The sequence below is a fragment of the Struthio camelus genome, chromosome 3 (genome assembly GCF_040807025.1).
Source record: "Struthio camelus isolate bStrCam1 chromosome 3, bStrCam1.hap1, whole genome shotgun sequence".
Lineage (NCBI taxonomy): Eukaryota > Metazoa > Chordata > Aves > Struthioniformes > Struthionidae > Struthio > Struthio camelus.
This window is the reverse complement of record NC_090944.1, coordinates 67,426,965-67,444,382: the sequence shown is the minus strand read 5'-3', so window position 1 is coordinate 67,444,382 and position 17,418 is coordinate 67,426,965. Positions and strand designations below refer to the sequence as shown.

Here is a 17,418-nt window from a genome sequence, read left to right as displayed (position 1 = left end):
GATTCAAGTTTGCTTGCTTCTAGCAGGACATAGAGTTGACTCTGTTTTAAACAGCTGTTCTTCCTGATGTTACGTTCTTATTAAAAGGGATGCATTCTTGCTAATCTGTCCTGTGACTGAAGTAACATCTAAAAATAAAGAAGAAAGCATGTAGATAGCAAAATGCTAGCCGTTTTCTGTTAAGAATAGAAAGCAGTGCTGTCAAGGACTGAAAATAATTTCCTTCAGTGGAAATCCTAGACCGAAGGTGTTTGCGTAATGGGACCAAAACAGATCCTGCACATTAAATTAGGGTTGCCGAATAATCACTTATGTTGCAAAAATATGGTCCACCATCTCAAAACTTATCCAGGGAAAAGTATTTCTGCTGGACTTGGAATTAAATATTGACATTACGACACAATCTAGTATCTATGAGTCAGAGCTGAAACACGTTACTTAATTTTACAAATATTTTTCCTCTGTCACTTTGGTAAAATAATGAATATACATAATACCCGGAAATTACAGATTTACTGTTTTTTATTTCCAGTAATTCACAGAGACAAACCTGAAAAACGAGAAAAAATTGAAACCAAGGAACCCATAAAGGGTAGGTATCTAGCATTTGATGTTCTTTGTCTTTTTACCAGTTATTCAAAACAATCTGACCTATTGACTCTTAGACCATTCTGTCAACTGTAATTATGTTTAAGGATGGAGGAGGTGTTGTGAAAGACAGCTGGAAGGAGAATGAGGGCTCCTCGAGCACTTTGAATTCGTCACTGTGGAGAAAGGCTAACATTACGTTCATAAAATAATGATTATGTTTTTATTGTGTTATTAGCTCATGTAAAAGATGTCCAGAGCATGAATAGGTACCTTTTTGTTTCTCCTGAATAAATCCAAACATAATATTTGTCTTTGGGCGTACTTCTGAGCAAAATGTAATGAGTAAATTATAGCATACAGGGCATGGCCCTTGGAGGCTTTCTGCTTCAGAGACTTGCCTTTGAAAAAAAATTTTCCCCCAGCCTCTTCCTGGGGGCGTTAGGGAATGTTAGAGAAGATTTGCTAATTGCTGTTGGTGTCTGCTAACAACAAATTATGGACTCACCTATTTTAGGAGTTAGAATCAGGAAAGTGCTTCCTCCCCATCCACAACTCATGAGTTAATTCTGTGCTCTCAGAGCCACCATCTAGTTTGCCCCTTGTGAAGGACTTTTTGACAAAATGATATTTTGTTGGAATATGCCTACACGTCAGAACTCTTTAAGCCTTCTGAATCCTTTACATAAAAATGTTATTAAGAAAGTTTACTCAAGTCCAGAGTAAAGTCTCTGGTTGGAGAAAGAAAACCATTCTAGAAGAGCAAATAGGGCAATGATCATCATAAGTACCCAAGAAACGTAAGACCCAAAATCCAGGCATGGGTGATTTATTTCAGACCAAGAACGTAAGTCTTTCACAAGACAAGTGAACATGCACCTTCTTGAAATTTATGCTTGGCTAGGCCTTTCAAATGGTCTCTGACCGGAACTCTTCCGTTTTATGTAATTAATTCAAAATATACCAAGTTAGTAGGACCTACTCTAGAGGTTACTGGCAGTGACATGAGTTCAGGTTTCTATTACAGTGAATATTTATTACTAGAAAATGAAGCAATTCTAATAAGATAAAATGTTTCTGACATTTGGCAAAATGAAAAAACAAAGACTATACTATCCCATACAAAAGGGTGAAAGTCTTGCCAAGACTTCTCCTTGTGGAATACTTGGGAAATTCTTGGATTTGCTTTGGTAGGAGAACAATTTGTTTTTAGAAGTTTCTTAGGACAGGAAAATCAGATCTCAAACAAATTTCAGCTGTCCCATGAAGAAGAATAAGGAGAATTATTATACTACCTTAATTTATTACAACTCCTACCTGGCTCTGCTGTTGACTGTATCGTATCCTAATGTGAATGAATTGCTTAATTTTGGCTAGTGAATTACTGTTACAATTTCTACTAAAATATTACTAAGGATATATATTCTCTGGACTCACTGTACTAAAAGTCATTGCTTTCACACTGGATATTGTATTTTAAAATTATGACTATGGCTACAGGTCTTTGTAGGGCCCTTTCATTGTCTGGGAGCCCTCAAAGTTCTACAGCATCCCTGTATTTTAAATGCTTATTGTCTACTTTAAATATGTTCCATTTTCAAGATTGGAATCTGGAGAAAGTAAACAATATCCTATTCTAATTTCTGATCAACTTCTATAATGAAGTTTAGGCAAGTTACCTAATGACTCAGAGAGTTGGTAACTGTCTATAGGAATGGCTCAATTAGCTCTGTCAGGAACTCTCTTTCTCATATATTTCATCTCTTAGTTGCTAAAAAACGGTGAGAGCCCTCTCTCGTAATAATCCCAGCTCTTTTACTTTCACTTCCAGTTAGATATGGAGTTTGTGACACTGTAAAAGATCTTTCCTTTTTTCTCCTGTTTGACAAAGGATTTTTACTAAACTATGAGAACATCTCCACAGGAGTTAGATTGCAGTTTCAAAGCTGATTTTTCTGAAGTGCTCTAAAATCCGCGTGCTTAGTTTTTATTGTCTTGACAATTCTTGTGCTGACTCCTAGGTAAGGAAGGTGCAAAAAGTTAAGTCAATGAGTGGATGGCTCCGTATGGTTTCCCCTGTCAGAATTTTATATTTTACTTTGCACACACTGAGCATCTAATTACAAGTCTAAAATCATTTGCTGGGGACAGATCTCAGCTAGTGTCCCTTACTAACGATCCATTTTGAGCCAACTGGCAAGTGAGAGAAGTCATTTGTGCATGTGATGTTCTTATGTGCCAAGACTAGTTCTTCCTGGGTTGTTGTAAGCCTCTGCCTGTCAGAGTACAGGACAGGCCAGGTGATGCGCGCCTTCTGTTGAAGGCAGCAGCATTTACTGTGAGCTCTTAGTCCTTGACAGGTTTCTGAAAAACTGTCTTCAGGAATGGACAGACAATTGCAAGTGATAAAGTTACTGTGCTAAACAGCTGAGGCATGTTACTATGGCTTAGATGATAAACAGTAACTTTTTAGGCCCAGAGTTGTCTACCTGCTCATACCCATGTAGTGTGATGCATGCTGTGCAGATATGCATGGGATAACTCAGTAACTACAGCTTGTCATTTTGTCTCCCATTCTAGGCAGAATTATTTTTGATTCTTCAGTTTCTTGCACAGGTGTTTTAATACAGATTTTTATATATATATATACATATTTCTTATCTCCTAGTGACACATAAAGACAAATTGGAAAGACAAGAAAAACCTGAAAAAAAAGAAAGGCATACAGGTAATGATTGAATGTCATTATTTATGTTACATTTTGGGATAGCTCTGGGACTAACCTGCTCCGTTCCACTGTATTTCAATTTATGTATCCTTGCGACTGGAAAAATTGTTATAGAACTTGATGAGTAAAGTCATCAGGTGATATAAAGGTTTGCAGAGATGCAGACTGAGTAGCATTTTGTATTCCTTCTGCAAGGTATTTCGGGGCGGGGGGGAGATGGTGATAGTATATTTTATACTATGGATAAATATTTTCATGACTCAATAGTCATTATTTCCTAGGAGCATTTCCAATATTCTCAGTAAATATGGTTACTGAATGAATATGGTCATTCAATAAACACACCTGACAACTAGCTAAAATGTAAACAAAGAGAATGAAGCAGAAGATGCAGGGAAAAAAAAGATTTTAAATAAAATAGGCTAGAGAATAGTGCAGTTACATAGGTATTGGACAAGGCAGGACTAATTCATTAAGTAGTTATTTGCAATACACAGGTATTTAACACTGCTTTACCTTTAATAGCTGTTACTTTCTTTTGAACCATCAGCATAAGTCTTGAGGGTACGTTGCACTGCTCATGCACACGTTTGTGTGTTCCTAATATAACATGCCAGAAACAAATAGGCAGCTGGGTGTTTTCACATGCTTGGTCTCGGTAGGGTACCTCAGTGGATAAAAGCACATACAAATACCTCTGCATACCCATGCACAAGTGAGTGCAGTTTCTAATTGCAAGCATTTAGAAAATAAGAGTGTAAGTAAGAAAATACTCCAGACTATGCACCATGGGGCTGGTATTGCACAGCTCAGGTGTATTCTAAAATCTGAGCCAGAAACCTAGTCACAATAGTGTACTTCATTTCAATTTGTAAAGTGGAAATTAAAAGCAAACAAAAAATACTCAAAGCGTATTAGTTATAATACCACTGTAATTAGATTTGTAATTAATTAATGTTTAATCATTCCTAGCTGGTAAAACTGTTATTTGTAATGGGGAGTTCAGAAAATCCTTCAGAAATAAACCAAAATAACAAACAAGAAAAACCAAATATACCAATAAAGCAAAATAAACTAATAAACAAAGCTAGTAAACAACATAAGTAACCAGAACTCTTTTTGATTAACGTCTTTCATGGCATCACTGTTGTGCCAGAAATACCGTTCCTATTGCAGGAGATGAAATAGACCGTAGACATGGTATGTAAGTTTTGAAAGTTCTAATCGTATATTTTGACATCTTGAGTGGTCTTAGTGATTTGTCCAGATATCCTCAACAGATCCCATTATACGGCTGCCATTAAGCTGTCTTGATATGCCAAATGAAGAAGTCAAACAACCACTGTTTGCATTGATGGTTGAATGTAGTAAAACGTTTCTTGTTGTGCTGTTAAGAGCAAATATTCCTCTTCCCCCTCCAAACACCTCTCATACACATATGAATAAATAAAACAAAAAAAAAGAAGAAAACTTTGTTGGCAAAAATGGGCAGGAAGTCCTGGCAGGGCTGTTATTTAACTTTCTGTACATGTGGTTTACAGCATCCTTCCTGTACAATTAGATTTTATGGATCTACTGGTTTTAAAGTCCTAATGTGCCATTAAGCATATCTCCAAGTGCTGCTCACAAAAGAGCTACTAAATAAAATAATTTTAATAAACATAGCTTATCAAGAGTAAATAAGCCTCCCCAGTATTGAAGTTAGCAAGTAAAAGGATCACTTCTTAGGGGAGTATGATTTGTTAAAGCAAAACACTTTTATATTTCACCTCAGTTTTATTTTTTTAATTATTATTTTTATTATTTTTATCCACTTTTTTCAATATTGAATAGACTATTTTAGAGCAGGGAGAAAAAATAGTCATCCTGTTTTGGGGCAAGAGGGGAAGGGAAGGGTTCCACATTTGCTTCCACATTTTATTGCAGAATGGCAATAAACGCTTTCTGGAAGAATTTGCCTGAGCAAAGGCCACTTCTGAGTAGCTGAATGTCCTTGTGTATAAGCTTGTGAAGGTAGGTTTGAGTAGTCATGCCTGAGACAGGAGACAGTCCAGGGCTCAACTCTTTGTCTGTTAGAGCAAACGCATGGAGCAGATAAGCACAGGCCCGCCAGTTTAGTTGGTAGATTTTTAGTTGGTAGCTGGGAGTGCTCTCCTGGAATTCAAATGGTTGGTAGCTTGGGATGCCAGATATCCAAAAATCCTGGGGACAAGGATGCAGGGAGAAACACTATGTCATATACACAGGGTGTCAGACTCGCAAGCGATGCAGAAGATACCCGTTCTCCCAAAAGTAGTTGCATATGGCCCACCAGGCTGTGGCTTTGGAGGTCAGAAGGGCTTCACCCCTGAAGCAAAGTCCTCTTTGTCCCCAATGATTTACACTTCTAACTTTACTTTACTTTACTGTACTGTGAGAGAAGCACAGTTTTCAGCTGTGATATTCGTTTGGCGCAGGAATGATACGCCAAGGCTTTCTGCTCTCTGCACTGTAGCGAAGACCCTTGCAAAGACAAAAATAATATAACTTTCCTTTTGAGTAGAGACCTGAATAAGCCACCCAAATTAGCAGTTAAACTATAAATATTACAGAAATGAAGGTGCTAAATGCAGGGACAATCCCACGAGTGGAAGACAGCAGCAGCTGAAGAAATCTTTCTACTCTTTTGCATGACCAGCCATGCGTTTCTTGATTTTCGTTTTTCTCCTTTTTCTCACTTAATCTGCATCATTTCTCTTTTTTAATAACCACAATATTGTTGTTGCTTATTTCTAGTTACGCACAAAGAGAAACCTGAAAAGCCAGGAAAACATGAAAAGAAAGCACCTTCCAAAGGTAATGCTGATTGTTATTAGCTGTAGTACAGTTTTGGATTGTTAGTGCTTTTTAAATTTGGGAGAATGTTAGTGCTTTTTCAATTTGGGAGAATGTGGAGATGAGTATTTAAAGTGTATAGTTCTTCTAGTCTGTGCTGTATATTCTTTGGTCCCTCTCTCTTTTGCTTGAGCAGGTCTTAATCAGCTCCTGACTGAAATCTTACACAGCACATATTTCTTGCTTCGTTCACTTGCTTCAATGTGCAGAGGTAGTTATGAATCATTCTTGTGCAGCTAAAGGAATGAGCCTATGACCATAATATGTGCATTCAACCTTGGTTTCCTTTCCTCCACAACTAGATTCAGTAATTTGCCTGCAAAGAAGGCTTTCTTTTGTGTATCAGTTTTCAATCTGGTACAGACCTGTGAGAGTGTTTGCCATCTCTCCGTCTGTATCTTCCATCATATCCAAAAATAGATTTTTGTTCTCTTGCCTTTATTTTTTGCAATCGCCTTTTCATTTCAGTACACAATTTGTACTGTACTCCGTGGCAGAAGTTGCCTTGGTTAAGATTTATATATCTACTAATTATTACATATATTTTGAAGCAACATTATGTGTGAAGGGTGGATTTCAGTATTCTTTTGTCTGATAATTCCATCTTTAGTCATACTTGGAAAAGGTAGATATAAAACTCCAGTCAGCTTGCTCTGCCATGCCATTTTTTAAGACTAAGATTTATTATTACTTGACATTTGTATATTTTTGTGCTGAAGTTTTCCTTCTTTTTTTTTCCTCTTAGACGCTTTGTTTTTTGCAAGCCAAATATTCCCATAATTAAGTTAGGTTCTAATCTTTGTGTCTTCTTACTTTTACTCAAATAAGAGTTAAATCCTGAAAAAAAAAAAAAAAAGAGGGATGTGTCTAATATCAGTCTGTTACTGCAGTCAAATTAAGATGATGATGATGATGAGACACATGAATTAATTAGTCTGGGTTTGAAGCTGTTCAAACTATATAAATTCAAATGTACAAATCAAACTTTATTGGACTCAATCTTCTTCTAAGGAGAAATATGAAAACAGAAGGTGGAAGTAAGGAGAGAGAAGAAGTAGAATGAAGGCTTAAATAGAAAGGGTAGCCATTGTCCAGTCTCTCTTTAAAAGAGGTATTTGATCTGAGTATATAACCTCAGCATAGGATTTTTCTTTTTTAAAGTGGAATCACACTGAAGTAAATCGGAAAAAATAAATGCCGACAGAGTGTGTGTCGTCTTGAAAAGCAAGTAACTTCAAGAATCATGGAGATATTCCTAAGGAGCAGCTAGACTATTTATCCATTTATCTTCTGCTAGCTAAGCAAATAATTGCTTAGAGGTTTAATGTATTTAATAGCAGCCATTACTCCAGTCACTAGCTAGTAAATTTTATGAAGAATTAATCTTCTTGGCCCTTTGGCCACTTGAGTAGCTAAGGAAATTTGCTGCTTCTGTAGACCTACTGCCCTGTCTAGAATAGTTTCTATACAGTATCAGTCTCTATGGGTGAACTTAACGCACTAGTGCACTCATTACCTTAAGTGCTTCCTAAGGCATGTTTATGCACGCAGTGTCCTGAGCTGTCCTTTGCCAGGCAAACCTCCGTTTGTCTAAGGTCTACTCCAAACTGCATCAGCCACCAGCTGTTCTGAGGGGCCCTTTCAACAGCTTGGAGTTGGGAAATGAGGAAGCTCAGGTCCAGGACAATCTTGGGGAACAAACATCCTGTAAGAGCTGTGGCTTGTCTCCCTCACAGACAGGAGATTTTCTCAGTGCTCAATAAACAGTCCTTGAGTATTTCTTCAGCCCCTGCTAAAGGCTCCAGAGACTTCAGTGATATGAATGCTATTTAAAGATGTCATCTAAGAAACTGCTATCTAAACAAAACCCATCTAAATATCCACTATGGCTCATATCGGCAGTAATTCCAGGCTGGAATTCAGTAAGAGAGAATGCTGCTCTTATATAGCTGTCGCTTGAGAGAAGCGTAATTAATTTTCAAGGTTGTTTTGTTACTGCAAAATATGTCTGGAGGGCAACCAAGAGAGGAAGGATAGAAGTCTGCAAATAAAGTTTTGATAGTCTTTCTGGGTCATAGCAGTGCGTGTTTACACAGAGTATCCTGTGCAGACGTGAACTCACTCTGGTTTGGCTCTGAACTGAGCACCGGGCTTGTGGCTGTACTCGTATGGCGATGAGCCCAAGCTAAGAATAACCCTTTTCTTGAAGACTAACGTAGTCACACAGCTTTCTGTTGGCTTGAGCACAAAAAGAGCAAGCCCATGTCTGCTCAGAGCTTGAGCAGAACCAGTGTGCGTCCTATGGAATACACAGTATAAACAAACACTCCTCAAAAAGCTTCAGATCTGTGTCACTGCCTTATCTTTTGGTTGGATGATTCTTAACAGAGATTTTGAAGCCTTTTGCTCTAGTGTGTGAACCTGAGGAAAAGACGTAAAAAAAAAAAAGGAAATATAAAGAAATGTGAAACTTCCAGTGATGTTATTGTGTTTTAGCAATATTTTCTTACTCTTTTTTCCGCCCCTAATATATAATTGTACTCATTTTTAGCAATTCAAAAAGAAAAAGCCGAAAGACAAGAAAAAGTTGAAAAGAAAGCTCCTCCTAGAGGTATTTATAAATTTATGTTACATTTTTTCCAGAGTTTATATTAAAATTCATAAACTTTATGTGAGAAGAGAATAAAATATGTACGAAAAATCAACTACATGACTATAATGATGAAATAAAATGTCTTTAGAACATCGAGCGTTTAGTTCTATACATAATCCCTTTTTAAACCCTGTGAAATTTCGAAGTTGAGAATAAAAATAAATGTATGAACCACCACTGCCCTGAAAAATAAGTTGGGCTAACCGTATGTGATCTGACACACATATTTTCACTATATGTAGTCAATGAAATCTTCCTTTTATTAGCCAGCAATGCATTTGGTAGTGTTGTGGCTTTGTTTGGAAATCGGAATTGTCCATTACAAGAATATCTATATTCTGTTTTAGAATAGGTAGAATAAGTTCAGTTCACATACTAACAATCAGTCTAATCAGCTCAGTGGCTTAATACGAATAGAAGCCCAGAGTCTTACAGAAGACATGGACTCTGTAGCACTAATTGGAGTTTTGCCTCAAGGATGGAGACATTTAGACCTATGATGAGAACCAAGAACAGACTTGTAAACATTAAACAGATTAGTTTTAAAAAGTTTCAGGGCTGATTTAAGGCTTCTGTTAGATTTTCCACTGAAGTGAACTACAAGCACACAGTCAACAGCCACAGCTCAGCTGACAAAAAGTAGATGATACCTAAGAGCAGAAGGAATAGACCTGGTGTCACCGGCCTCTGTTTAGCTTCAGCCACCGATTTTTACAGCCTGGTTATTCTGCTCTGAAATCTTCTCTCTACTGAATAGCACATCATGAATTGGCCTGTCTCAGACAAGGCTTTGAAACTGGGGAATTGATATGGAGTGAAACTAAAGCAATCAAGACTTCCTTGGGCCCAGATCTAAAACCCGTATCATAAACACAGCCCTTAGAAATATTCTTGCTTTAAATTGACTATACTTACAGCTTACGACACAGTTTGGCTCTTGATCCTTGAAGTTTAAAGTTAATCAGATTTAGCCTGGAAGTACCATATTTGTTTGCATAACAGCCAAGATTTGTTGCTTCACTTTCTACCATAAAAGCTAGTATATTGTCATTAGATACATTTATTATTTACCATAGCCTATTTCTTTGTATCAGTCTAATCCTTGGTACAGATCTGAAGACAAAATGTGCTTGTACCTAATATTTCTGTGTGAGTCTGTTTGTTTTTTTGGGGGGAGGGGGAGGTTATTTGTGTCACATCTGAGAAAGGTGCTAAAGATGAAGAAATACTCGTTAATAATAGCACAAGATAAAACGAAGGGTATTGATTGTTTGGAGGGGACAGGGAGAGAAAAAATGACATTGAAAGTTTTTTCTTTATTACTTCCAGAGGAAAAGAAAGTAAAAAGCACAAAAGTGGAAGCAAAAGTTAAAAAGGAAGTGAAAGATGGAAAAGGTGAAGCAAAGACGGCCGAGAAGCTCAAGCAGGCAGAGAATAAAACAACAGAAGTTGGGCTAATAAAGGCCAAACCAAAAGTTAAGGAGGAGAAAGCTCTTCAAACTGTAACTAAATCGGAAAAGAAAGGTAAACAAAACCTGAAGGAAACAGATGAAGATCTTAAAAAGGTAGTAGGAAAGAAGCAGAGAGAATGAAGTTAAAGCTGGCAAGGACCAAAGTCCACCCATGAAAAAGAAAAGTGCAGTACAAATAAATTCCAGATGAATCCCAGATCACTAAGTGGAAACTATCCAGATTAAAATAAGCTTAATCTAAATAACCCGAATGTTCTGACTGTTTGTCATGGCTAAAAATTCGTTTTCAGTTTGAATCCGTCTTTACCGAGGACCAATGTCTCTTCAGACAAAGCAGAGTATTGATGGATTTGCACAGTGGAATTTTATATAGTGTATTAGTACCAATGCTATTTTGGAAAATAAGGACTATTCAATGATCTGTTGGAAAATATGTTTGTTTCTACATCTGCATACTTCCTGCTTTACAATAATGAAAATAGCAGTGTATGAAAGGGAATCTATCATTTGGATCATATCGGACTGTATAAGGCACAGTCACGTTTTGTATGACATAATGAAAATGCCTGATGTAATTTGGTGTGATTAGCTTCCAAATTGCTACCAAAAAGGAAAGAAATATCATTTCCCTGGTGAGAGAAAGAAATTAAGTGATAAAACAGGAATTAACATGCATCAACACTAAATGTAGATGTTAACACACTCCTCTCTGTCAGAGTCATCCTGGGTTATTCCACTCCCTAACTGCATTGAATTCCCTGATTTCCCTGTGGGTATTCCATGGAGTTAGGTACAATTTTGTATATGAGTGAAGGCAGCAGGATCTGGCTTTCTGTAAGATTTGCCACACTGCAGGCAAGGATTATTCTGACATTAATAGCAGGAGCTCAGTGTTGCACCGCACACCTATCTGATATTTTCAGCTGAGAGCTACAGATAAATTGCTATGCCTGAGCATCAAAGCAGCTGTCCCTGCTTGGATGTCTGAATCTATCTGGGCATATTAACTCAGAATTTCATAGCCATCAGCTGTGGACTCCTTAAGAGTTACCCAAATTATATTTTTAAAAAATGTGCAATGAATGATTTTGAGACATTGTCCCCTTTCTAACATGCATAATGTGGTAAGCCTGTATTTTTTAACATTTATTTATATTCTACTAAATTTTAGTTTTCACACGAAATACTGGGGGCTTTGAGGCATAAAATAAAAGCATAATCTTTCATTCTGGTTGCTCTGACCAAGGGGAAAGTTTAGCAAACTTTTGGGCTCCATGGGTCTGCTTTAAAGTGTGACCCCGCAGGGACTGTGCACTGAGCTGAGGCAGGTGAAAGTGGCGATGAACAGCTGGAGTGGAGGAAGGAAGGAGCCTCTTAAGCTGCCTTTATCACTGGAGATATGGTTACATACATTCAGTGAAATCTGTCTTTCTGAGTTTTGTTATTCTTTTTTTCCATCATAAGTTGCTGCTGCCCAACTGGATACTTTCAGAGAAATCAGTTCTGTATTTCCGACTCACTGCGACCCAAGGTGGATATAATTTTAAGTCAATATGGATGTGCTAAAATTTCCTGATCCTGCAATACTTACTTTTCCTTGCTCAAAGGAGTACTTCTGTCAATTTTTCTGCAACAGTGTAAAGTAAATAACAGTAATTATTGGCGTGTTGTTATGATTTCTCTGCTATTTCATTATTCCTTAAGCAAATTAATATATAAAAGCCTAGGTCATCTTCTGGGTTAAATCAAATGACACAGAAAGATCTATGACTAATTTTATCAGTAAGCATCTAGTCCCAAACTTTGACATGATTTATTAGTACTCTGTTGAATATGTTCACTGGTATACAGTTATAAGGTGAAAATGATAGTGTAAAACCCTTTTTTCTAATAAAAGAGTTTAAATGAAAATGAATTTTTAGCCATGAAGAGACATTTGGAAAGTTATACTTATTTAAAATTCCTGAGTCTTGAATCAAAGGATGATTAGCAGAATTCCTATGCTTTTCAATGGGATGTTACCATGCACCTTATTATTTCATATACAGTCAAAATGCTATTTTTGTTTTCCAGAGCTTAACAGTCTACCTTTTTTTTTAAATAAATTCCAGTTTTCAGGGGTTGAGTTACTAAAAAAATTGCATGGGGAGAAGATTAATATATATTTTTTCCCTAGGAGCTATTAATAATACAGCCTCTTTTTAAAAATTCATTCAGGTGACACTGCTATAAAGAAATAATCCATTTAAATCCCGGTTTGTATTTCTATGATTAAAAGAATGGATTATTTTAATATTAGTGAAATGTTGTGAGCCTTCAGGCCATGTCCATAACAGAAGCCAAATAGGGCCAGGGTACAGGCTTATACTCCGTCCTGTGATTGTCCGTACTGTTTACGCCCTCTGTCACAGTTTTGTCCCATGCCATTGAGCAGTTTCCCCTACAATGCTCGAGAACAGCCCTAGGACTTTTCCCAAAGAGTACCACAGATGAAGGGAGCTTGTTTTGACAGGGGAGGAGTAAGGACAATTCAGCTTTATGGACAAGAGCTGTGCCCTGCCATATGCTCTCTGGGCTAAGGAATTGCCCTTGGCCCATTTTACCTACTAATACAGATGTAACCTAATAGACTGGCTCACTGAGGCCCCCTTTGCAGGTGTGATGAAGGCAGTGCAAGTTCTTTCCTGACTTCAGTGATTTTAGATGGGCTTAGTGAGAGTACATGTTTGTACATATTTGTTTTCCTTTGCATACACTTCTACCTTTTTTTTCAGAAAGTTAGCATACTTTATAGCGTTAGGGCAGAAATTACAGCCAAATACTTCAAATTCCTTAAGGATGAAATCCTAGACTGGAGCCAACCAGAATGACAAATTCTGAATTCCCACACATGAATGTAGAAACTACTATGGATAGTCATTGAAAGCTTCAAAAGTAGTGTTTACAGTTACGTCCCTGTGTATGTCCTGGCAAGTTTAACCCAAGTTTTACAACACTGACTAGAAATCTTTTACCCTTGCCAACTCAACAACAGGCAAAAACTACAAGGGCTCCTATGTACAAGTAGAAGCAATTGATGTCTGCTGAGTTTGTAAATCCCCTCTTAATTTCTACAACTCCATGAGAAATCATGACTCCTGAAAGCTGCAGTTCTCCACTAAAGGACTTTCATGGCACTCAGCATAGCAGAGCAGCAGTTCCATAAATGCTTCAGTATTAGCTAATACTGATGCTCTAGCAAAATATATAAAAAAGCAAATAATACAATCAGTGTTATAAACTTGGGAAGATAATTTTGCATTTAAATATAGTGGTTGTGCTATTTTTTAAATTTGTAACTATTTCAAAGTGTGCATAATTTTGTTTTGAGTTTGGCAAAGAAAACATTACTGGCTGCGTATGTGATAGGAAGTAGATGCAATGTGAGGTGGAGAGAAATACGTAACTTTTGTGGCCTAGGAAGCACGGGGCAACAGCCTAAGACAGATAGATAAGTATGCTTAATTGAAGGTCCATTCTGAACAAACTGGCTAACCAGTATTGGCACTTAGTTATCAACACTGACTTTCAAAGCTAATGTCCCTTGGAGTTCATTGGTGCAATGCATTTTTTTTCTGGTCACCTGGAGAGTCCATATAGCACTGCAATTATGTTGCACCGGGTTACAATTGGTAACTTTTCTTCATTGTTCTTAGTGATAGAAATTTTACCTGAGGTCTTCAACATTGCCTATTTATAGAAGAAATCAATAGACCATGAACTTTTGTGAAATCAGAGTTACATTTAGATTCAGAAGCCTTATTTTCTGAATATCATAGTTGTAATATATTTATATACTATATATATATATATATCTATATTTGTAAAGACTAATATCTGGAATACGATTCTGAAGGGAAATGATAAAATTCTGTGGAAATTTTTCATTGCTACAGATGTTTAAGTGTATAGAGCTCTTTTCATATCCCCATTCAATAAATGTACATGTTGATTATACCTTTAAAAGGATATTAACAAAATCTGGAGCTATATAAATTAACCAAATTTTTCTATTGCCTGGTTGAAAGTATTTAAAATAGAGTTTCAAGCATGTGAAAAAGTCATTGGGATCTACGACCAGGCAGCAGTTTGCACAGTAGCTGTGCTGGGAGTCAGGACAAATGCCAAAACAGAGGCCGCACGTTTCTGGCCTGGGACACGCACAGTACCCTGCAGGTGCACAAGCGTTGGTAGCTCTCAGGCACCTGTAGCTCCAAAATCCTTGGCTGAGAGCCCTGAATAACATCTGGACATTAAAGGTCATTTTCTGAAAACGTGACTTACTTTAAGGCTAGAAAAAAACAAAGCTTCAAGTAAATATGGCAACAGTATCCCAGAATGTGTATTTGTACTGCAAAGCTTCATCTTCATTGTTAAATAGAAAGAAAATTTTAAATTTACTTTCTTCATTACTCTTTTTTCCTTTTTGCTCTGTTAGATCAATATGCATTCTGTCGCTATGTGATTGACATGTTTGCGCAAGGGGATTTTTATCCAGGTACTTTCTTACATCACTGAACTTTGTTCTAATACTCTTCTGTCTTCCTGAGAGCTTCTGCTCTTTTATGCATTAAAAGTGTGTTTTGTATTGCTGAAAGATCTCACAAGTGCAACAAAGGGTGTGCAAATAGTTTTAATAAAGCATAAGAGCTAATGGCTGTATTATCAAAGCTTTTAATTTTCTGTCTACAATGCATGAATTAAAATTAAGGTTATGTTGCAAGTAGAGTCAATGGAAGGCTATAGAAACTGCTAAAATATTCCAAATTGCTTTTGACTGAGATGCAGGAGGAAGAAGTAAAAGCTTATTGTTTTTTTTTCCCCACAAATAGCAAATCTTAACCCCAGAATGATGCTTCAAGAACAGAAGTACCACTGTTTCTCTTAATATATAAAACCCCTTAGCTGATCTGTCACTTTTGTGCTTTATCTTCCCTCTTTCTGCACCTCCATACTCATCTACTCAAATGCACACACTTAATTCTTAGCCAAAAAAGAAACTCGAGCTACAGATGATGGCTGAGAATTATCTCATAATATTAAGTCAATTCAATCTACCCTGACCTTATTTAATTGACATTCTTCCTTATGAAATCATGGTACAAGTCATCCAGTACCAGAGGAGATATTATAGAGAGGATGTAATCCTAGGAATGAGAAGCATTGATATTTATGAAAATAGTCAAGGATGGAATATTCAGGGACATGCATCCTAAGAATTTTAAGCTTTTTTAGTCCATTATTTGCTAAAAACCTTCAAGCTGTTTTTCTTCTGAATTGGATTTATTTTCTTACCTCTATCTTGTAGTTTAGGTCCTTTCTTGAGCTACCCAGGTCCAGTCAGAGCTAGGAAGCCATATGACGAGAGGGAGGGGAAATGAATAATCATGAGGATTTGAAGGGAGAACGTTTACATAGCCTGTCCTCAAAGAGTGAAACTGGAGAGGTAAGCAGTGCCCATTAAAAGAAAATGAACTATATCACCTCTAGGACATTTAAAGAAAGCAGTTCTAAATGGATGGAATGGTCTCTGTCTAGGCTCAGAGTGGCAGAAAGGTTACGGAAACCTTCCAGAGACCTTTAGTTACACTTTCATATAAAGAATAAAATCCTATACCCATTATGATTCATCCAGTTTCCAGTTTTGTTCTGTAAGCTTCACACAGCTGTACCACTAATAAATCACAACATAACAGTTGCATGGAGCTCTTCAAGATCTCCCTCACAGTTCTCTTGACATGTGCAAGCAGCTTTGTGTTCTCAGAATCCCTTTTCCAGCCTGCTTGCTGCTTGACACTCTCATAAGGCAGAGCAGACTTGCTGTGGGAAGGGAGTTTTGGAGAAACTCCTCAGTTTTGACCTTCCCGGGCACCAGGAAGTGGGGAGGGTCGTGAAGAAGGGCAGGAAGATAGAGTGAAGAAAGCTAGTGTGTTGAAGAGGGAAGAGACAGTGAGTTGAATTTCAGAGCATAGGAGACATGACTAGCTGTTCTTGCCTTGCTGTGTTTGCCTTGTGTCATTGCAGTGTGCTATGACAGATTCATGTCGAGAAATCACAGGGCAAATATAGCTGGTCAATGGTCAGCTGGCTTGGGTTAGCCCAGAAAGTTGAACTAAGTTATGAAGCAGCTTAAATCATCTGGTTTGTAGGTGAAAAGAGAGAGGCCATCCTCCTAGCTTAGAGTCTCCAAAAGTCTAACAGTAGCTTCACCTGTAAATCAACTTTGGACTTCCTAAATACTTTTTTTTACATCCTAAGTTGAATTCTGTGAATGGCTGTTATGATGGAGCCTGAAATAGACTGGTGAGAGGTAAAATAAAATATTGTGTACAAAATAAGCTTTAATAATTCACAATCTGTTAAAAGCAATACTGAAATGTCCAGACCGTGTCTCTGAGTAGCAAGCTAAAGGTTAGGAGCACCCAGCTCTGTTCCCTTCATAGAGATTGTTGAGGAGAGTGCTACCAAACACTAGTCGCTTAGCATCTGTTACTGTCTATCTCTAACCCTAACCCAACACGCTCATTTCGCAGTTGCCTTTGTGAATTGAAATGTTATTATTATTCATTTTCTTGAATAGATAAATGGGGGAAAACCACCAGCACACTAAGTCCTTTTACTAACTCTAATATCCAGTCAGCTTTACAATAACGCTATATTTTATCCCTTCATTAGTTTATATATTTTATGGTAAGCTACGTTGTCCTAACAAAGAGATCTGAATGTAATTCAGCTAAAGAAATTTAATTATAGCTATCCCGACACTGTAATATTTTCAAACCAGGAATCATTTCTGTGAATTCCAATACTACCATTTGTGAAAGAAGAGAAAAAAATACAATTTTTCTCATATAAAATTTTATCACATAGATGTGTTGGCTATTTGCAGGATGTGTTCAATGTTTACACCAAATATCTTGAGGTTAATATAAGCAGTGTCCCACATATTAGATTCCTTAGACAGAATACATAGCTTTATGATATCAGTAATAACAATAGCATTCGGTATTTATTATTTGATATTAGTTTTGGAATATCCATGTTAGTAAAAAATATGTATTCAT

General features: G+C 37.1%; 1 protein-coding gene across 1 annotated transcript in view; it reads left to right on the top strand.

The window, feature by feature from the left end:
- Window positions 1-17,418, top strand: part of TRDN (triadin) — a 238,734-nt gene that overhangs the window by 67,137 nt on the left and 154,179 nt on the right. The window contains exons 6-11 of the mRNA XM_068938174.1: window positions 533-592; window positions 3,257-3,316; window positions 6,092-6,151; window positions 8,742-8,801; window positions 10,173-10,367; window positions 14,793-14,852. Coding sequence (XP_068794275.1) covers window positions 533-592; window positions 3,257-3,316; window positions 6,092-6,151; window positions 8,742-8,801; window positions 10,173-10,367; window positions 14,793-14,852 — 495 coding nt within the window. The remainder of the gene's footprint in view (window positions 1-532; window positions 593-3,256; window positions 3,317-6,091; window positions 6,152-8,741; window positions 8,802-10,172; window positions 10,368-14,792; window positions 14,853-17,418) is intronic.